Genomic DNA, 23,023 nt, shown 5'->3' with positions numbered 1-23,023 from the left:
TCCAACTCCTTTGGCGTCTAGCCCTGTCGCAGAGGTTAAACCATCTTTGTCTACACCATTTCCTTCCACTATCAATGATGCGGGTGCCTCTTGCTCTGCACCGGCCCCTTTATCTGAGCCACATCAGTGTGCTATACGGAACTTAAGCACCCTCATGGACCGAGCATCGCATCTGGAGCAAACAACAACAACCTTTAATGGGATCAAGAATGAGGACCTGAACACCATTCTTACGAAGTCATTCTTAGACATTCAGAGTGTGAGTCCTTTACTGTTCCCTTCTTGTCTATTTAGCTTGTGTTCTACCATTTATCTAACACTTGTATGTTTTTTGCAGGCATTGATGATGGTCTCTCATGTTCGTGATCGGTCTATAGAGTGTACTTCTACGCTCTCCAACCTTTGTTTTGAGCTTGAAGCTGTCCGCCAAGAGGTACTGGACCTTAGGCGCATTCTCGGCTCTAGGGATGCTAGCATTACCTCAAAGGACGAAGAGATCAATTCCCTTCGTAGTACCACGAAGCTCAAACAGAAAGAAGTGAACGAGTTGACTTCCAAGATAACCCAGATGGAGAGGGAACTTGCTGATCGACTCCAATAGTCTGAAGCTAAGAAAGAGAAGCTGATTGCCGACATGGACCAATTGCGGAAGGATTTTCTTGTCGAGAAGGAGCAAGAGGTCAAAGCTGCTCAGAACAAGGCTCGAGGGGAGTATTCAGAGACAACCTTCTCTTGCTTCTACTTGATCTGGAAGTCCAACAAAGATCTGAATTTTGATTTTCTTCCCGAGAAGACGCGAGCGAAAGAGCTTAGGAAGTGTCTGGCTCGTGAGGCTGGCGAGCTCAGAGCAGTCTTTCATATGATACACCTCACCCTAGCTAGTCTTCTTGGTCTTTTATTCTATTTTTCCTCTCATGCCATTGGTGGGGCACCTTGTACTTGACAGTATTCACATATGACATTTTATGCCTTTATGCCTTTTTGTTATGAGTACTCAGTGTATTGATTGAAATTTTTTATTTTCAATTCATACTAAGTATATCAACTCATAACCCTCATTGGTTCAGGTATCAGTATACTCTAAACACATGTATTTGCATGCCATACTAACCTTGCTCTTTTATGTTTTTCATGCTAACTATCATGGTAATGTGAGTAGTATAGTGCTTCACCACAAAATGGTCAAGTCGATCACCCCATGGGTGATAGGCCGACCACCCTATAGGGTTAATGGATTGGCCGACCACCCTATAAGGGACATGGCTAGGAGTCTCCGTACCAATGCCTTTTTTTATTTTTTGTTTTTGGCACTTTCAAAACATATGTTGAACAAATGTCCTAGAAAAACTTGAGCTTGCTTAGTACTTAAGGTCACGCCCTCATTGCTCGTGTATAACCCGATCAGTATGTACTATATGCCCCCCAAGTGATCATGGGTTTAAAAGCCTTGATCACTTGCTACTTGACCTGGCCTTGCTTCGAGCATTTAGACACATAGCACTATCCTTTTCACCCAATGATGCGAGCAGCAAATACTTGTCCCTCATTGGTAGTCGGGTGATGGTTTCATACTTAGTAGTAATGATACGTATACACAGATGTAGATTGTGTAGCAAGTGTCGATCACGATCTACGTAATCTCTCGTGTACTCGTTATAATGATTGTAGACAAAAATGTCTAAGTTGGACAAACCAGGTCTAGGTGGGCTAATCGAGCCTGTAACGAGTCTTAGATCAAATTATCGATTGATCCCTCAAGGATCGGATTCGATTATGATCCGATAATGGCGACTGGTCCTCAGACCAGTCTCTTTTGTTGGTCGTATAGGTCGATAGGTTTCTCAAGAACCAAGATCGAACGTGATCAAATAGTTGGCGACATGGTCCTTGGACCAGTCTCTCATGTGGATCGTATGGGTCGATAGGCTCCTCAAGAACCAAGATCGAACATGATCCATTAATTTGGCGACAAGTTCCTAGGACCTGTATCTCTTTTTGATGGTATGGTTCGATAGGTTCCTCAAGAACCAGGATCGAACATGATCAAATATTTGGGCGACAAGGTCCTAGGACCTGTCTCTTGTTTGGATTGTATGGGTCGATAGGTCCCTCAAGGATCAGAATTGAACATGATCCAATAATTGGCGACAAGGTCCTCGGACCGTCTCTCGTGTGGATCGTATGGGTCGATAGGCTCCTCAAGAACCAAGATCGAACATGATCCATTAATTTGGCGACAAGGTCCTAGGACTTGTCTCTCTTTTTGATCGTATGGGTCGATAGGTTCCTCAAGAACCAGGATCAAACATGATCAAATATTTGGCGACAAGGTCCTCGGACTAGTCTCTTGTTCAGATCGTATGGGTCGATAGGCTCCTCAAGAACCAAGATCGAACATGATCCATTAATTTGGTGACAAGGTCCTAGGACCGTCTCTCTCGTTTGGATCTTATGGGTCGAAAGGTCCCACAAAGACCAGAATCGAACATGTTCCAATATTTGGGCGACAAGGTCCTAGGACCTATCTCTTGTATGGATCTTATGGGCTGATAGGTCCCTCAAGGACCAAAATCGAACATGATCCAATGTTTGGGTGACAAGGTCCTAGGACCTGTCTCTCGTATGGATCTTAAGGGCCAATAGGTCCCTAAAGGACCAGAATCGAACATGATCCAATGTTAGGGTGACAAGGTCCTAGGACCTGTCTCTCGTATGGATCTTATGGGCCGATAGGTCCCTCAAGGACCAAGATCGAACATGATCTGATGGGGTTGACAAGTCTAAAGGACAAGTCCCTTATCGAAAGAAATTTAAAGAACTATAGAAACTTTAGAAATAAATTCATTCATTGAAGCACAATGGCTGTTACATAGATAATTCGTAAATACTGCATTTGCAAATTAAAACTTGTGTTGCTGCTGATTAGTCTTCACTGATAGTACCGGCGGAGGTGTTTGCCATTCCAGTAGTTTTTTATTAGTTCTCCATTCAGTCGAGCTATCTTGTACGTCCCTGGTGGGATCACATCCTCCACAACATATGACCCTTCACAGTTAGGTCCTAGTACCCCTGCCGTAGTGTCCTTAGTGTTCAGGAACACCATCCTGAGTACTAAGTCCCTAACCTGAAATTTTCGATCTTTCACTCTGGAGTTGAAGTATCTGGCCATTTTTTGTTGATGTGCTGCTACTCTAAGACTTGCCTTTTCTCGTCTTTCTTTGATTAAATTGAGCGACTCTTCTATTAGTTGATGGTTCCTCCCCTGATCGTATGTCTCTTGTCTATGCGATGGGGGAGTGAGTTCAACTGGAAACATAGCTTCATATCCAAATGCCAAAGAGAATGGCGTATGTCCTGTCGCCGTTTGCGCCGTCATTCAATGTGACCATAGGACCTCAAGAAGTAATTCTGGCTGGGCTCCTTTGGCTTGTTCAAGGCGTTTCTTTAGAGTGTCTTTGATAGTCTTGTTCACTGCTTCTACTTGGCCATTAGCTTGGGGGTGTGCTACCGAGGAAAAGCTCTTTGTGATTCCATGCATCGTACAAAAGTCAGTGAACATATCACTGTCGAATTGAGTCCCATTGTCCGAGACTATCTTCCTCGGTAGGCCAAATCAACATATGATATTCTTCACCACAAAGTCTAGGGCTTTCTTCGAGGTTATGGTGGCGAGCGGTTCTGCTTCGGTCCATTTGGTGAAGTAGTCCACATCTACAACAGAAAATTGGACTCCTCCCTTTCCCGTGGGTAGCTTTTCGATTAGGTCGATCCCCCATACAGCGAAAGGCCAAGGGCTCTGCATCTGTGTTAATTCGTTAGGTGCCACTCGGGGTATCTTGGAGAACATCTGACATTTGTGGCATCTTCTGACATACTCCATCGAGTCTTCATTCATCGTCGGCCAAAAGTATCATTGCCTTAGGATTTTCTTCGATAGGCTCTGCCCCCCAACGTGATCTCCACAAAACCCTTCATGTACATCGATCATTAACAGCTTTGACTAGTCGGGTGTCACTACAAGAAAAACTGCATTCCATAGCGTTTTTAAAACGCTGTCTTTAACAAACGATAGCGTTATTACAAACGCTATATTATCCCATGTTATTAAAAGTCTGGATCTTTTCATAGCGTTTTTAAATTGTGATGTAAAAATGCTGTTGAAAGATATATAATAGCGTTTTAAAAATATAATTAGATGTCAGTCATAGCGTTTTATGTATGTAGTCATTGATTATGTTAAATTGAAAATACTTACTTTTAATAGCGTTTTTCAAACGTTATGCAGAAATGATGTTGAAAGGTATACAATAGCGTTTTTAAAATGTAATTAGTTATCAACCATAGTGTTTTTTGTTTGTAGTATTATTTACTTTTAATAGCGTTTTTAAAACGTTATGTGAAGATATACAATAGCGTTTTTAAAATGCAATTAATTATAAGTCGTAGCGTTTTATGTTTGTAGTCGTACTTACTGTGAATAGCGTTTTTAAATTGTTATGTAAAGATATACAATAGCGTTTTAAGAATGTAATTAGTTATCAGTCGTAGCGTTTTATGTTTGTAATTACCCTTGCTTTAATAGCATTTTCCAAACATTATGTAAAGATATGTAATAGCATTTTGAAAATGTAATTAGTAATCAGACATAGCGTTTTTTGTTTGTAATCATCCTTACTTTTAATAGCGTTTCTTTATTGTTATCATTAATCATTGTCATATGAACAATTTCATGGCATAACAAAAACTTTTATATTTTTCTATCTTTTAACATATGAATAATTGCAACAAATGATAAACATATAACACGTTAAAAATTATACCTTAACATAAATTCAAATATTCTTAATATGTTCGCTACATAAAGCTAAAATATCAATATCCCAAAAGTACGAGTATATTGCAAGACAAAATACATAAGCAAAAGTTTTAAAACAAACTGATTCATAATTTGTTGATCATGGGCGTCCCTCCAAAATATTACACTTCATTCATTAGTTGTGCACCTGTAAGAGTGAAAAATATATAAAATTAAGAAAACAATGTAGCCAAAATAGTTGAAAACACATGTTCATTCATTAGTTAATTTTATGCAAAGATACGTACCAAAGATATCTACCAAGAAACAATTGAATTTCATCCATTATGTTCATTTCCTATATATTTTGATGATATAATTAGTTACTACAGCTGATTTGTTGTACTATTTATAAATCATTTTTAAGTTGCATGAAAATTTACCTCATTGTAACTTTATTAGAAGGCCAAGCAACAGTGCAACCAACCGATTCTTCAATTGTACTCATATGTGATGTTGGTCTCCATAAATATGCAGTAGGTTTCTTAGCAACATCAACCCAAACTCTCATTGCATTAGGCCCAAGACGAAGATGATGCACCTCACATAAAGGATCACTAGAAGACCATCGACCTTCTGCAACAATTTCTCCACTTCCATTCCAATCAAGTAAATTGCAAGCATTGTTTTCAGGAGTGAACTTCAGATTATTAACACTCTGTTACATGATAAAACATATATTTATTTATAGATAATATTGATACTTAAAAAATTAAAAGTGAAATGATAGGTAGTAATTAAAATTGTAGTTACCATAGGAGAAGGCATGTGTGACTCCGCTTCACTTGGTTGAGTAAACCCCTACAAGTTTGAGAATAATTTAGTCATTTATAATTTTCAATGAATAGAGTAAAATAAACAGAAGTCAATTAATTTAATTTACCTGAATGTTTACACTTTTTGCAATAGTATTAATAAGATTCATCATCTCAGACATTTTATTCTTCATCTCAGATTGACTTGATTCCAATTGTGAAATATGGTCATCTCTTGCTCTTAGAATAGCTAACTTTGTATTAGTTACTCCCCTCCCATTAGCTAATGATCTACCATTCTTGTCAGGACCAAATATGATAGTGAGAGCATCTTGTACAGTATTCTGTGTTGTGCATGAATCTGGTTTTTCATTTGCAAGAACTTGTAGCTTCTCCTATAAATCATTTCAAGTTGACTGTTAAATAAGTCTATGTGCATACAAATACATATGTTTCTACAAACAAAGGGTAAATTACTTACAATAACTTCAGCAGCTTGTGCATTCACAGGTTCACCATTCTTCTTTGTGTGTGTCTTTAAGAAAGCTTGAACTCTTGTTACAGGTTTTGAGCTTTCCCTACTCTGTATCCAAGTACATTTTTCAGAAAGAGAACATATATTTTCTTATGTTTAGCTACCAAAAATATTTATTAAATTTTTACCATGTCATCCATTGTTCGAGCATATCCTCTCCTGCTGCATGTATGTGGGAGTTGTTTCTTCCTCATCTCTTTAAACTTATTGCTAATCGCCTAAAATAAATAAGAAATGAACCAGCGATTGAACATACAGAATACCAAACACTCCAGCAGTAAAACAAAAAAACTAAACCAGTATTCTAGCAATAAAACAGTAAACACAGTACACATAATAGTTTTTCAACAATAAAACAGTAACTATGGCAGCAAAGAAAAGAGTATGTAATAAACACTCCAACAGTAAACACTCCAGCAGCAAAAGAAACATACAGAACCAGTATTCTAGCAATGAAATAGTAAACACAGTACAACTCCTCCTGAACAGGGATGGGATGGTTGGTGGACTGTGAATGGTGATAATAGTGTCTCTTGAATAGCTTTGTCAAATAAATTTAGAAACACATTTTCAAGAAGAGAATTGGAAAAAAATAAATCATTTAAAGTACAAAAGTTTCATGAAAACAGGGCAGCAACTGCTCACATAATTTGAATACAATTAAGCCAATTGTAAATTTGGAATCTGAAATTTGTTTGTGGTTGCAAGAGTTCAAATTTAGAGCATAAAGATATTCTAAAAACTAACCATAATTGTAGTCTCAATGCAGCTCTTGAGGCCAATAGAGTTTAACTTTCATATGTGCATATCAAGCCAAGACAATCTAATGTTGCTAAGATTATGCAGAAACTACTAAGGATTTCTACTGCCTTAATTTGATCAGACCTGAAATAGTTTTAATTGACTGATATAGCATAATGCATTGTTCTAGAATAAGAATATTATATACTCCATAACACCAAGAAAAAAATATCTTACTTATCCAATCTCTTGATAAACATTTTCACCTAACCAGATATTGAACTGGGTTTTGTTTTCTCTGTCAAAGTCTAAAAAAAAGAACCCTTATCTGGATCATCAACTAAGCCATGACAAAAGAAACTACACCCTTGGTTGACTTGCTCTTTTTTATTATTTTGTCTGTTATACTTTTACATCAAATTCATTCCTAACAAGTTCAAAAATAAAAAAATTAGCATAACAGCCTCTTAAACTATTTGATTTAGTAAATTAGTTCCTAAATTATAAAATATAACAATTAAGTTCCTGAATATGATTATTTTTACTGATTGATTGTATTGCATTACCAAATTGATTTATATGTTAAATGAAACTGTTAACAGGCCTCATATGATATATCTTTTTCTGTTTTTGTTAAATTAAGTTTAAATGTGTGAAATGAGTGATTCTGTAAGAGAAGATGTAAATGGATCGAATCTCTCAAGGAATTTAAGAAGTAATCCCAATCCAACGTCCCTATGACTTATATACAATAAGATGGAGTGGAGTAGCATAAAAAAAAAAAAAAAAGACCAACAGTGGTAAGTCAATTTCTAACTGCCAGACATGTCTTCTTATTGTTTATTCTATTTATGCATATATAAAAAGAACTAACTAATTGCTAATAACAGAGTATCATTCATGTGCTTAGAAATTTTAATTTTTTTATAGACATATGACAGATCTGTTCTTCTCTTTCTCTCTATAGATATATATTCATAAGGAGATTAGTCTAAACTGCATACCAATATAAAACTTTAAACTAATTAATATATATATATATATCCACATATGTATGATAATATCAATAAAGCTAAACATATTTAAAATTAGATTATATAAACACTTGTGATAATGAATAAACTATTAAATTCTAATAATCGAATCCAAGAATAATCATAGAACCATCATTGATAAATTTATTTCTAAAATTTCTACAATTCTTTCATACACGAAAGGCATCCATACATATATATAGATATATCTACTGATCTACATTTATAGGATGTAATAAAGAACTTTAGCTATTTATCCATACCAAAAGCATTAAAACTATAATTCATCAATATCAGAGATGTAACAGCTAAGTAAGCAATGAGTGTTTTTTTTTTCTCAATCTTTCTCCTGATAATAAACCAAACTGAAATAAGTATGGTACCCAATTTATTTGTAATAAGCAGAATCTATATAATACATATATTGAAATTTTGGTTACCTGAAATTGTTTACTGGTTTTTTCACGCACAAATACTCTCCATTCAGTTTCTGATTTGATATTATCAGGCTTTAATTTTAGTCGTTCTTGTTCATTTGGTAGCTCGTTCAGCTTAGTAACTAGCCTGGACTTGGAAGATCTCCACAGGTCTCCCATTACTTTCATACACCAGTCTCGTTCCCAATCTTTGTCCACCTTATACCTTGTCTGCATTCACATTAAATATTAATTTATGAGTATTCACCTAAAAATTTTACCTTTTAACACATGAATAAATATAAGTTTAGAACCTGGATTGTTGACCACAAAATATCTTTCATTGATTTTGGAACCTTTCGCCAATCAGCTATTGTGTATGGTACAAGTTCCCTTACAAGAGGACCTATAAATGATGAAAGACTAACCGAGCCTTCCCCTACAGCTTGTCCTCTTGCATTAAACCTTACAGTAATACGACCATCAGGTTGGAGAGCAATACCTTTCAGCTTTGTTGGGCCTCTTTTTCTTTTGTTTTGAGTGACATGCTCTGTAGAGTTAACTAGAAATTCTTCCTGATTATTATTGAGAGGCACATCTTCTTCATGAGCAATAGATTGGCGATGGGAGGACCTTGTATTAGCAGCAGGAGAACCTTTGGTTGATGGCCTAATCAACCTAGACTTGGGTGACTCGTTCATCATAGTTTCTGAATTCTTTTGTGGAGTGTTAAAATCATCTTCAAAATCATTGTCAACAAAATGGCGCAGAGATCTTCTTGTTTTGTTCAGGTTGTGGAGTGGAGATGTTGCTTGGGTTCTACCTAACGCAGTTGCTCGTTGTGGGGACATGTTTTCATCTTCGTTGTCATCCTCATTTGTTGGATTTATACCAAACGCTGCTTCATAAGATCTTTTAGATGCAGGTGGTGAATCCATTACAACTTTAGTAGAGGATGCAAAACGAAGCTTCGATTTCTTCTTCTCTGCCAACTTTCCAAACTTAGCTGCTAATTGCCTCCTCTTTTCTGCCACAATTGCTTTCAAAGCACCAGGTTGCAAGTGAACTTGAGTTGAAGGTGATCCAACCTCCTTTTCATTGACTAAACCTCCATCCTTTTCATTGACTACACTTCCATCCTGCTTCTTTTTTCTAGTCTCCATATTGTACCTATATAAGATTAAGAGATTAAGAGATTTAGTTAAAAGTAATTTGAAATATGCACTAAATTTGCATCATACAAAAACATGTATTTTAAATATGACAATCACAATGCTCAAGTTAAGGAAACAATTTTTAAAGCAGTTCAAGAAACTTAATAAGTACAATAATAAAAAAAAATCATAAAAAAGTAATGACTAAACATTTTATGATTAATAAGAAATGTTGTACTTTTTAACTTTGAGCAATCGAATTCTCATCATGTTGGCCATCATATATTTCTGATTCGTAGTGTCCTCTTGGTGGAGCCTTTAACACAATATACCAATTTGAATTTTCATTCTCCCTTGCGTAAAATATCTGTTTAGCTTGTGAAGCAAGTATGAATGGTTCTCTAATAAACTCTTTTTGTCCTTGGTGTAGATTTACAAGAGTATACCAATCAACCTTCTTTACACCCTTGCCAACATGTGCCCAATTGCACCTAAATAAAGGGATATGAAAACTGTAATAGTCCAAGAGTATAATCTGATTAATTAACCCATAATATCCTACAACATCGGCCAATTGTGCATCATCTTTAGCACTAGATCTACACATTGTTGTTGCTTCCATATAAACACCACTATTTTGTGTCGTTCTCTCTGCATCCTTAGTATGAAATCGCTGCCCATTAATAACATATCCCTTATAGGATATGACTGCTTTGCGAGGACCATGTGCTAATCTTGATAACATAGCATCAAATTCTGCAGTAGAAAACTACAGAAGGAAACATTTTTATCACATAATTTAATCGTAATTTCAGATTAATACAAATTTGATGCTATGTTAAAAATTATTGGCCCATACCTTTTCTTCTAACCACAAGGGAAAAAGCTCAGTATGTTGTTTCCAAAGTAGAGTGTGATTGGTTCTTAAAGTATTGTTATTCTTTTTTAGTTCTTGTAGATGCATCCTATATTTTAAAAAAAAATTAATCACCATCAATAATTAAGCGACAGTGAAATTAGAAGATAATAAGTTTATCCACTCACTCTAAATATTGCTCTGTGACAGCTAAATTGAATAATACATAGCGATGTGCACTAGCTAGATCCTTATCATTTAGTGTAACAGTTACACCACGATGAAGTGGACGACCTTCAAGTATCACATCACTATCATTATATTCGTTACGTCCAATGAAGGAACCTTCGTCATTAGATTGTTTCAAAAATGATGCACAAAAGCGCATTGACTCATCAGCAAGGTAACGTTCAGCAATAGATGCTTCGGGATGTGTAGGTTGCATCACATACCCTTTAAGTAACTTCATATATCTACAAATAAAGAAGGAACCTTCCTCATTAGTTAAGGGAAATTCATGTTATACTATTGAAAGGTTACTAAAAATATTTACCTTTCAAAGTGATACATCCATCGAAATTGAACAGGACCACATAATAACACTTCTCGTCCAAGGTGAACAACTAAATGTACCATAGAATCGAAGAATGAAGGAGGAAAATATCTTTCAAACATACAAATTGTTTCAACTACTTCTGCTTCCAATTCTATGATTTCTTTTACGTCAACCACATGTTGGCATAATCCATTAAAAAATTTGCTAAGTCTTATAATTGCCTCTCTTGGACCATCCTCCATCAATCCTCGAATGGCCACTACCAGCAATTGTTGCATTAAGACATGGAAATCATGAGACTTAAGCCCCATCAACTTACGTTCCTCAACTACTACACAGTTACTAATGTTTGAGCTATAACCATCAGGTAACTTTAAATCAAATAACCTTTGGCAAAACATTGTCTTCTCTGATCTAGAAAGTGTGTAAGATGCTGCTGGAAGTCGTATAATCCCATCTTTCTCCACTGGATGCAAGGCCTTCTTGATACCCAAATCCTTTAAATCCAATCGAGCATTAAGATGATCTTTGGATTTTCCATTCAAGCCCAACAATGTGCTAATAATACTATCACACACATTTTTTTCTATATGCATAACATCCAAATTATGACGAACTAACAAAACCTACAAAGATTAAAGACACATCATCAACAAATTGAAGTTACATTTTATAAGCTTAAACTTTCAATTTTAAATAACTTCAAAATATATTAAACTAACCTCCCAATATGGTAGATTGAAAAATATAGATTTCTTCTTCCACATTCCTTCCACCTTATTATCCCGACTCCTTTTTTTGGGATTCATATTTTTTCCAAAATCGTTGGTAATTTGATTTAGTTCTTCAACAATTTCACTACCACTCAAAACTTTAGGGGGGCCTCTTTCTTCTGTAGCTCCATTGAACCATGCTTTCTTAGACCGATATGGATGATCAAACGGGAGAAATCTCCTAGTATTTTGGTATGAAATTTTTTTACTATGTTTCAGCCTAGTTGCACATGTATCATTACCACAAATCGGGCAAGCTGTCTTGCCTTTGGTTGTACACCCAGCAAGATTTCCATATGCAGGAAAATCGTTTATTGTCCACAACAACATTGCCTTCAAATTGAAGAAGCTTTTGTCGAATGCATCATAAGTATGCACTCCATTATTCCACAATTTGTTTAAGTCTTCAATAAGAGGCTCCAAATAAATATCAATATCGTTTCCAGGTTGTTTACGACCTGGAATCAATAATGACAAAAATGTATTTTCGTCCCTCATGCACAACCAAGGTGGTAAATTATAGATAACAAGCATCACTGGCCAACAACTATAAGTGGAGCTTAGACTTTTATAGGGGTTAATTCCATCAGCAGCTAGTCCGAGCCTAAGGTTGCGTGGTTCAAGATTAAACTCTGGCCATCTTTCATTAATGGAATCCCAAGCAGGTGTATCCACTGGATGTCGCATCTTCCCATCAATACTTTTATGAGTGAAATGCCACCTTAAGTTTTCAGCCATTTCTTTTGATCTAAACAATCTTTTCACTCGGGGTATTATCGGAAAATACCTCAAAACTTTGGCAGCCTCACCAACTTTAACATTCTTTGTGTGTTTATCAACTTTCCATCTAGAAACACTACACTTTGGACAAACACCCATTTTAGCCTTCTCCTTTCTAAATAAGCAACAATCATTAATACAAGCATCAATCTTTTCATATTTCAAATCGAAATTTCTCAAAAATTTCCTAACTGAGTACATGGAATCAGGAAGTACATTGTTTTTGGGAAACATATCACAAAGGAGTTCTAATAGTCTAGTAAAACTTTTGTCTGTCCAACCATTCAGATTCTTCAACCTATATAAACCTACAATTGATGAAAGTTTTGTGTATTTCTCACACCCTTCATATAAAGGAGTTTCCGCATCCTCCAACTTCTTTTGAAGATCTTCGTTAACAAATTCATCATCTTCACCACCTCCACAACCTATATTATTGTCCACATCATCCATGGCAGCAGTCGTGTATAAATCAAATGCATCCATATCATTCGAAACTTCGTCAACTTGAGTATCAATGGGTTGCTCTCCATGGTGAACCCAAATACGATAAGTTGGATCCATTCCGGTTATAACTAAGTGCTCAAAAACATCATCAACACAATGATGATTTAAGTTTCGACACTTCTTACAAGGACAAATAATTTTATTTGGAAAACCATAATTTCTTTCTACCATTTTCACAAAGTCCCATGCCGCATCCGTGTACTCTTTTGTAGCTCTACATATTTTAAAAAAAAAAAAAGAGATTAACCTTAATATATTTTCTTAGGCCTTCAATATTACTTGAAATTTAAAGTTATTTTTGAAATAATACCTGTTTAGTTTCACCCAATTTTTGTTCAACATTTTCTTCACTTAGCTGCTATCTAAGCTAGCTATATAAGTCCTAGTCTTCTTCATAATCAAAAAAAAAAAAAATCAGATCAAGAGAAAAAAGGACAAAGATATCTAGTTGTTTATAAATTTATTTATATGTGAGGAGTGTGACATATATAGGCAAAAATACTTTGCCTTATAGGATTCATACTTTATCAATTGTTCAATAAAGAATATGAGATCAAGTTCGAAACTGGAGTAGAGACAAAGATCACAGTGATCTTTGTTCTTCAACCAATATAATTCTTGTGTTGATTTCATTATTTCTTTTCTTCTTCTCTATTTAGTTTTCTGAGCTATATTCATTTTGGTTCACTTCTGTTTTTACTAACATTACATTCTACACTCTACACATTTATTTAAATGTGCCATTGAATATGTTGTTCTAGTTTTGAGAAAGAGTTTCCTTTTAACTACTGACTTTGTTATTTGATCATGAGTATAACATTTAGAACAAGAGATAATACCAATACAAACAATAAATTTAGTTCAAGTTTGATTTAAACAGAATAACAAACAAATAAGATCATTCAATCTCTAGAAGCATATAAGCCCATTAAGGATTAAACCTGATGCTCTACAGAAATGTCTTCTCCCTCTCTCTTTAACCTAAGGTAGAAATGTCTTCTCTCTTTATCCGAAGGAAAAGTACCTGCAACAATGCACAATATGTTTCAATAGGATTAAAAAAAATATGAGGAACAAGTTTGAGAGAATACAATAATGAGCAAAGGAGAGAGTTATTGTGCAAACATTAAAACAATTAATAGACAAACGAAACCAAATATCTTTAATGGAAATGAAAATTAGTTTCACTTTCTTATATTTAATATAACTTGTAAATACTATAGATAAGAAAATGAAATTCAACACAAATCAACCAAAGACAACAAGTAGCTAACATTCTTTCAATACATATAAATACACAGATATAATAAACCCAACAACTATTTTTTTTAGGAAGACTAGTAGATGTTAGAATTGTAGAACACTCAACAAAAATGCATAAACATTAATATCTTAACATTTAAGCTACAATTAGAACAAGTTTTATCTTTCTTTCTTTCTCTACAAAAAGAAGAAATTAATTAAAATATCTAAAGAATATTCTATTGATTGTTTTTGCATATACAACAGTGACCAAAAAAAATTGTAATAGTATTGGGAGGGAGGGAATGAGCTTGTGAATATTCTTGTTCTTGATGTTGATGTAGTTTGAGTGACATGAAAACATGCATGCACAGACACATTTTGTACATTGATATCAAGGGAAACTATCCATAAACATAACACTTACTTTTTGGCAAGTCCACCCGTTGTTTATGTTCGTGGAGTGAATCCTGAATAACTGAAATCGACGAAACAAATAAGCATCGAGCCTGTGCATCAATATTCAGGATTAGTCCAGCAGAATAAATGATCATTTAAGCTTGTTAAGGCATAAAGGACAGTTACGAACTAGTATGAACAAAAAACGCCAAGTACAGAAACACTATACCAACTTCAACACCAGCAAAAACACTCTCCAGAAATTCAGAACCCGTGTAAATTGCTTTTATTGTACTCTTGTGGTCCTGAAATGATTGAAACAGAACTCATATAAACTGCTTTTATCATTAGGCAAAACTAATAAAATCTTCTTGCTTCAAACAATTGCTAACCCAGTAATTCAGAGAAAAAAACAGCAATAAAATCCAGACCAATCAACCCAGAATTCAATTCCAGCCAGAAAACAGTAAAGAGAGAGAGAAACAATTTAGTGCCCATCAAGTGTTCTTGTATCAAAGTTGGTAGATAACTTTAAGATGGAAGTACAACTTTAAGTTTTCTGAATCCAATCATAGTTTTGATTTGTTTTCTTTAATTAGTACCATATAATTCACTCCAAGTAGAATGAAATAGCTCACTTTACCTTTATATTTGGATATTAAATAGAACTCATCATAGAGTATATGACAAAAATAGAGCAAACTCATATAAGAAAGTAGATAATATGCCAATATTGTTTTAGTTAGTTTACATACAAAGTATTGGCTTATAAATGTATAAATCAAAATCAAAAGAACAAAAAACAAGTAAAATATTTTTCAACAGCCCAGAAATTGTCTATTTGATAAAAAATAATTGAGAACAAATAAATAATCCCATCATTTCATCACGAGAGAAACCTCTAAGAAACCAACTCCACCAAAAATTGACTTAATTTCTTTTCACCTACGAGAATCTCAGCTCAGTACATTATTAAAATTTCTTGAAAACCCAAATGCTGATATACATAAATTAGATTAATCAAAACATAGATATGGAAATTAAATAGTAACATTAGATACCTGATAGAGATGAAATGCGGAGAACCAACGAAGAGAATTTAGGGGGTGAAGTTTTCTTTCTTTCTTTCCTTTCCGTTTTTCCTTTCCTTTTTTCCTGAGAATTCAGGGGAAAAAAAAAGAGTATGAAGAGCAAGCACTGTATTTGGGTTTATGATGGGAAGTGGGAACACTAAGCAATCACTAGAGAGTTTTTCAGGAACCAAGTCAGATAGCAGTGAGTGTGAAGAGGATGCAATATTTCATAACTGTTTTTATTCGTATCTATTAGATTTTGCTGATTTTTGGTTTGTATTCTACAATTGACTTAATTGGGTAGTTAATAAAATTTATATAGATCTGGCTCCCCATTCCCCATAGTCTGTCTCACCAAATCATACCAGAGAGAATTTTGGTTCAGAATTTATTTTATTGGGTCTAAAATCTGGACTTGATTTCGAAATTCTGACAGGATGATTTACTTATTTGTATGTAAACTCATACTCTGACGTAGAAAATAGGTGAATTTTTACTTTTTAAATTTTAGGTGGATTGGAGATCTAGACATATATGTAATTAAGATAGTGGGGTTGTTGAAAATATATAGAAGTTTCCAGGATTTTGATGAGGTATAAGGGTGTGGCTCTTCTAGTAATTGGGAATTTTAGCTGTGGGTTCATTTCAAATTTTATAGAAATTACTTGACCTGTGCGTTGTGGTGCCTAGTTGAGCTTGTTAGTGATATAAGGTTGTAAATTTTCTATCCTCTCCACGAATAAAAGCCTGGTATGTCTGTACTAAGATTACCTACCTTTAGTTGATTAAGAATGGCCAACACCAATTTCATTATTAGCCTGAAACTGGAACTAGATGATTGACCTTTGAGAATCGGACAAATGTTAAAACTATCTAATTACTGTCATTTTGAAATTTTCTTATTAGGCATCAACTGTGGAGAGGATAATGAAGAATGTGGTAATTCCTGCTTACACAACTAAACAGCAAGCACAACTACAAACTAATGCTAAATGTTAGCAATAATTAAAACTGATGCACAAGAACACAGAAATACCAATCAAACAGTCGAATGCTAAAGTATTGCTACAGCAATTATCTCAGCAAAACAGAAAAGAAAATAAAGCAAGAAACACAAACAGTTTTATACTGGTTTGGCCAAATGGTAGTTCCTACTTCCAGTTTCTCCCCTTTATTGATCTTGATACAATGTGTATACAACTCTTGATTACAGCAGCTCAATCTCTCAATGATCAAAACACCATGATCATGAACAAATACAAAAAAATACTCTCGGGAAAACTTTTGCCTCTCAAAACACTTGAGAACAAGAAAAGTGATTCTTGTTCAGACTTTAATCTCCTTAGCTATGATTCAGTATGAATCAATCTCACTAACTCATCATACTCTGTACTCCAAAAATCCAGGTATACCCTTTACCATTCAATTACTAAAGAGAAAACTACAACATTTTTAAAAACAATTCTATCTGTTCACATCTTTCTATGCCCCTTGGAGTTTCTTTTTGGTGTTTTCTATTACTTAACATCAACACTATGCCCAGGTCAGAAACCGATTGCAGAGTCTTACAGAGAAACAAGCTCAAATTATTGAAGAAAACAAGTTATACATCAAGGAGTTAGAGGAAAGACAGAGAATTGTTTTTAAAAATGAGTTTAATGTATACAATTAGAAGAAACAAAAATGCATGCACTTACTTGCTGGGTAGAGGTGTACTTCGGAGCTGCTTGATTAACTGAGAGAGAGTGATCGGACGGGAGAGGCACCGACTGAGAGAACCGAGAGAGACCCTTGGCTGTGCTGACTGAGAGAACCGAGATGCGGGTGGGAGAGGCGCTGGGTTCGTCTGGGTTCCTCTGAGAGAGATTCACAGTGAGCGGGTGGGAGAGGCACTGGGTTCGTCGGCGCTGGGTTCGTCTGAGAGTGATTTACAGTGAGCGGGTGGGAGAGGCACTGGGTTCGTCTGGGTTCCTCTGAGAGAGGGATTCACAGTGAGTGGGTGGGAGAGGCGAGTTCGTCTGGGTTCCTTTGAGAGAGAGATGGATTATGCTATGGAGTGAAAATGGAGAAAATGGGAGAGACGGGTAACGTGGGAAGAGAGAGACAGACGGGAATGAGGGAGGGGAAATGGGTTTTTCTTTGTCTTTTCCTTTTTCAATTAAGCTGTTTTGACAAAAAAAAAAAAGAACAACAATAAGCGCCAATAATGAAATAATACTCCCGCCAATTAAATGAACAGTGTGTTGTATAGATTATGTAACTTTTTAATAGCGTTTTTTTAATAATGTCCAAATGCAATGCTATTAATGAAGCTTTTTCTTGTAGTGTGTAACGCACCTTAGCAGTGGTAGGGAGTACCCTCGTCGGTATAGTACCCCTTCGACTATCATATACCGTGCAACTTGTCTCACCAACTTCCTTGCTTTGTTCCGATCATTGGATACTACTCCTTGGTTGAGATAGTTAATAATATGGGTCATCCATGTATCTCCTAACTCAATGGGTAGTGTCTCCTGCTCAGTTATGCTTCTTTCTGCCAAGTATTCGACGGGAACAACATTTAAGGTGTCTGATTCTTTGGCACTGGAAAGTTTGGCTAAGGCATCGATATTGGCATTCTGCTCTCTTGGGACTTGTGTAATTGAGTATCTCTTGAACTGCGCCAACAAGTCCTTCACCTTGTTCAAGTACTCCACCATCCTAAGTCCCTCAGCATGATACTCCCCGAGAACTTGTTACACCACTAGCTGGGAATCGCTGAATATCTCCTGGGATTGTGCATGTACATCCCGAGACAAGCATAATCCAGCTAATAATGCCTCGTACTCGACCTCGTTGTTTGAAGCATTGAATCCAAATCTGAGAGCGCAATGGATTCGATGATTCTCTAGAGTGACCAGTATGATTCCTGCGCTTGAGTTGTGTTCATTGGATGCTCCATCAACATATAGCTTCCATACAGGAGTATCTCCTTCCTTCTCGGTATCTCCACTTTTCGATTGGTCGGAAATGTCTTCAAGGTTGGTGCCTTCGACTATGAAGTCAGCCAATGCTTGTCCTTTTATCGTCGTCCTCGAATGATAAGTGATATCAAACTATCCTAGTTCCACTGCCCACTTGAGTAATCATCCCAAGGCCTCTGGTTTCTGAAGAACCTGTCTCAGCGGTTGATCGGTTAGGACTCGGATCGAGTGAGCTTGGAAATATGGACGCAGCTTTCGGGAGGCGATTACTAAATAGTAGGCTAGTTTTTCAAGAGGGGGATACCTAGACTCCGTGCCTACTAGACTTTTATTGATATAGTATACATGGTGTTGTACCCTGTTCTCTTTCTTTATCAAAGCAACACTGATTGCATGCTCGGTGATTGCCAAATAGATGAATAATACTTCACCATATATTGGCTTTGCTAGGATGGAAGATTGGGCGAGGTGTTCCTTCAGGGCTTGGAAAGCCTCCTCACACTCCTCGGTCCATTGGATCTTCTTATTGCCCCTCAGTAAGTTAAAGAAAGGGACACACTTGTCCGTAGACTTTGATATGAACCTACTGAGGGCAGCTACTCTCCTGGTTAAGCTTTGGACTTCTTTGATTGTGGTAGGTGACTTCATGTCGATCAATGCTATGATCTTCTCGGGGTTAGCCTCGATTCCACGTGAATTGACTATGTATCCGAGAAACTTACCAGAACTGGCTCCAATGAGCACTTGAGAGGGTTTAGCTTTATGCTATACTTTCTAAGTATTGCAAAGCTGTAATGACCCAACTACTCTAGACTTTGGACCATTAATGAAAACTACACATAGACCCTATTTCTTAACAAAACTTACAAGTGAAAAGATCATAACTTTATTAAAACTTGTAAAAACAAATGTTAAACTTACATAAAATCTCAAGTAGGATATGGGATCCCATTGTTTTAAAAACAAAACATAACATAATGGTAATTAAAAAGAGATTACATAAATAAGTGCGGAAAAATACACATAAAACCATAAGTAAAGACTTCATCCTCGAATCGAAACTCTCGGCTCTTTGAATCCATTCTGCCTCAATACACATGCCCAAAACTACCAAGAACCTTTCCCGCCACTAAAGCTATTTTCGTGCACATATAAACAAAAAGGAGTGAGCCTAATGCCCAGCAAGGAAAATCTAACACATAAACCATATACATAAATTTCATAAAGAAACATAAAACATATCATAACACTTATGTCACATACATAATATAATGGCCATTATTACTTGGGGTCCCATAAACTAAACAAGTCATATGCCCATTAGATTAGTGGGGCTTTCTAGGTAAGCAAGTCATATGCCCATAATCTATTTGGGGTTTGTTAGTTGTATAGGTCATATGCCCGAGTCTACAAACATACTTAGCATATCATATTACATAACATAAAATCATAAGATAACATATAAAATTATATAACACATAAATCCTATCCTATTTTCCTTAACAAATTACCGGGATATGAGAACAGATTTTGGGACTTTGGAACACTCCTAAAAACCATAAATGGGATAGTGAGTATACTAAAGAGAATGAGATGAAAAGAATGGAAGAACTTATACCATTAAGAATATACTTACCAAAAAATTATGTTCAAAACCTTAGGTTTCCTTGAATGCTTCTATAGCCAATCTAAACCTTGAACCGAAATGCTATAAACCTTACTTCCCAAGTGTTTGGTAAGCTTATAATGATCAAGCTTATAATTCCCAACCCAAGTGTTTACACTCTCAATATAATAACCTAGCAACTTGCAGCCCCTGAACTTAGAGTAATAGATGAATAAATGGCTGGGTACTAGGTCCTATTTATAGAGTTTAGGAATGAAAAGATCTTCATTTAACTTGAATAAAAATAATGGCTTTTTAAGTGAAAAATATTTGAATTATCGTTCAGCAGAGGCTGAAGACTCGTTCAGAAAGATGTTGGACTTATCAAGAGGTTGAAGATTTGAATGGAGAACATTTTCAAAAAGTTTCAAAATGCCCTGAAGGAGGCGATATATCGCCTGGGTCAGTATGCCCGAGGCAATCGTGCGACGTTTTTTTTTTCTGTGCTGCGATATATCGCCCCTATAGCTGCGATATATCAGCATACGCTGAATATTTAAACACGAAATTACACATTTTTAGCTTAATTTGAATTGAGTAAACAGCCTTGACTAAGCCCTCTAACGTTTTCAAAGCTGCTGACTGACCCTAGGATATTCAAATTTTAACCTTAATAAATTTAATCCTCAAAATACTTAATAATTATTAAACATTCACATGACATGTCCTATTATCTTATTGGGTCTTATCTAAACCTTATAATATAATAAATATTTCCCTCAATATCAGTCATATTAATCAAACCTTAGGTTAAAATTAATATTCCTAGACTATAGGTTAAACTTAGAAAATCTACAAGTGTTACTATGAGTGTCCAAATAAATCCCGGTCTGAACCAAAAATCCACAGTCATAAAGATAATACTATTATTACTATTATACTACTATCTAACTTAGCTAAGTAAAGTTCTTGGACTCTACAAAAGCATTCCTCCAAGTCTTGAAAATGCCCTCCAGCTTCTTTGGACTTGACCAACATGTCATCGATGTATACCTCCATATTTTTGCCAATCAAGTCTCGAAACATGCCATTCACTAAACGCTGGTAGGTGGCTCCTGCATTCATCAAGCCGAATGGCATCACCTTATAATAGTAAAATCCCTTGTCTGTCCAGAAGCTGGTATGTTCCTCGTCGGGAGGGTGCATACTTATTTGATTATACCCAGAATATTTATCCATGAATGAGAGTATTTCATGTCCTGCCGTTGCATCGACCAGTTGGTCTATTCTAGGTAATGGGAAACAATCTTTGGGGCAGGCCTTACTCAGATCTGTGAAGTCCATGCAGATCCTCCACTTCCCGTTTGGTTTTGGGACCAACACGGGGTTTGATACCCAATCAGGGTAGTTGGCCTCCATTATAAAATTGTTTTCCCTGAGCCGCTCGACCTCCTCCTTCAGAGCTTGAGATCGGTCTTTGTCAAACAGTCTCCTTTTTTGTTGCACTGGTGGGTAGTTCTTGTCTATATTAAGGACATGAATTATTACGGATGGAGAAATTCCAACCATGTCCTTATGTGACCAAGCAAAGACGTCTTGGTCTTTCTTAAAAAATTCCAACAGTCGTGCTTTAATTTCCACCTTTAATTCTTTCCTGACTTTGATTACTCTAGTCGCGTCCTCCTCATCTAGTAGGACCAGTCGAAGACTTCATCAAGATCTTCGACTGGTCCTACCCCCATGACGTCATCCCCAAAGCTAGGATCGATGTCGTTTCCCTTGCTTTGGGAAACTTGCTATAATGACAAATCTTTGTTAAAAGGAGCCTTCAGCTCCAGTAGAATGTTTCTCTCAACGTCAACTTCCATGTTGATAACCTCATCAGTTTCTTCACCCTCTTTGTAGTAGGTTACTATCATGTTGTTTATGCCTGGTCCTTTCTTTGCCTTGGCTATTGAAGCATTATAGAATTCTCATGCCTCCCTTTGGTTACCCTGCACACATCCTTGCCCTGCGCTGGTGGGGAACTTCAAAGATAGATGCCAGATAGAGACTGCTGCGTGTAATGCCATCAGAAGGGGTCTCTCGAGTACCATGTTGTAAGCCGATGAGCAATCTACCACCAGGAACTCTGTCATCACAGTCTCGTGCCTGGGGGCATCCCCCACTGTGACCGGTAGTTTGATAGTTCCTGTTGGTGCTAGGCATTCTCCCGTGAACCCATATATCACTTGGGAACACGTGTCAGGTCCTTGACCGTGAGCTTCATCTTCTCGAGGGATGATTTGTAGATTATATCTACTGAGCTTCCCGTATCCACCAAGCATCTCTTCACTGGGGCATTGGCGATTTGAATGGTAAGGACCAGAGGGTCACTGGGGGGTACCTCACGTGTTTGGCGTCATCAACTGTAAAAGTGAGAGTTTCACTTTCATACTTTGGATTCTTTGGAGACCACTCCTCGACTGCCATACACTGGGAAGACTCCTCTACCTCATACCTGAGGGTCCTTACATATTGCTCACAAGCACTGTTACTGTTGCCTGCTGTGTGGGGTCCTCCACATATGGTATCCAGTGTGAAGTCTACAGCTGCCGGCTCAAGTGGTGGACTCCTCTGTCTTCGGAATTCTGGATTCCTGCTTGGTGTCTTGGTCTTGCCTCGGTACCTTGAGAGTTTTCCTGATCGAAGAAGAAACTCTATCTCATCCTTTAATTGTTTGCACTCGTTTGTGTCGTGCCCATAATCATTATGGAAATGACAAAACTTGTTCTTGTC

The 23,023-nt window shown here is 36.4% G+C and overlaps 1 protein-coding gene across 1 annotated transcript; it reads right to left on the bottom strand.

The window, feature by feature from the left end:
* Window positions 1-5,234: 5,234 nt before the first annotated feature.
* LOC133779569 (uncharacterized) lies at window positions 5,235-6,520 on the bottom strand. Its single transcript, XM_062219518.1, has 5 exons — window positions 6,274-6,520; window positions 6,092-6,193; window positions 5,739-6,005; window positions 5,609-5,656; window positions 5,235-5,513 (listed from the first exon to the last, which is right to left on the bottom strand). Exons 1-5 carry the CDS (start codon window positions 6,337-6,339, stop codon window positions 5,235-5,237), a joined length of 762 nt encoding a protein of 253 aa, XP_062075502.1. The 5' UTR covers window positions 6,340-6,520.
* Between the last annotated feature and the right edge of the window lie 16,503 nt (window positions 6,521-23,023).

The sequence above is a fragment of the Humulus lupulus genome, chromosome 5, assembly GCF_963169125.1.
Source record: "Humulus lupulus chromosome 5, drHumLupu1.1, whole genome shotgun sequence".
In the NCBI taxonomy this organism is placed as follows: domain Eukaryota; kingdom Viridiplantae; phylum Streptophyta; class Magnoliopsida; order Rosales; family Cannabaceae; genus Humulus; species Humulus lupulus.
Note: the sequence above shows the minus strand (reverse complement) of the source record. Positions and strands in the feature narration are given on the sequence as shown.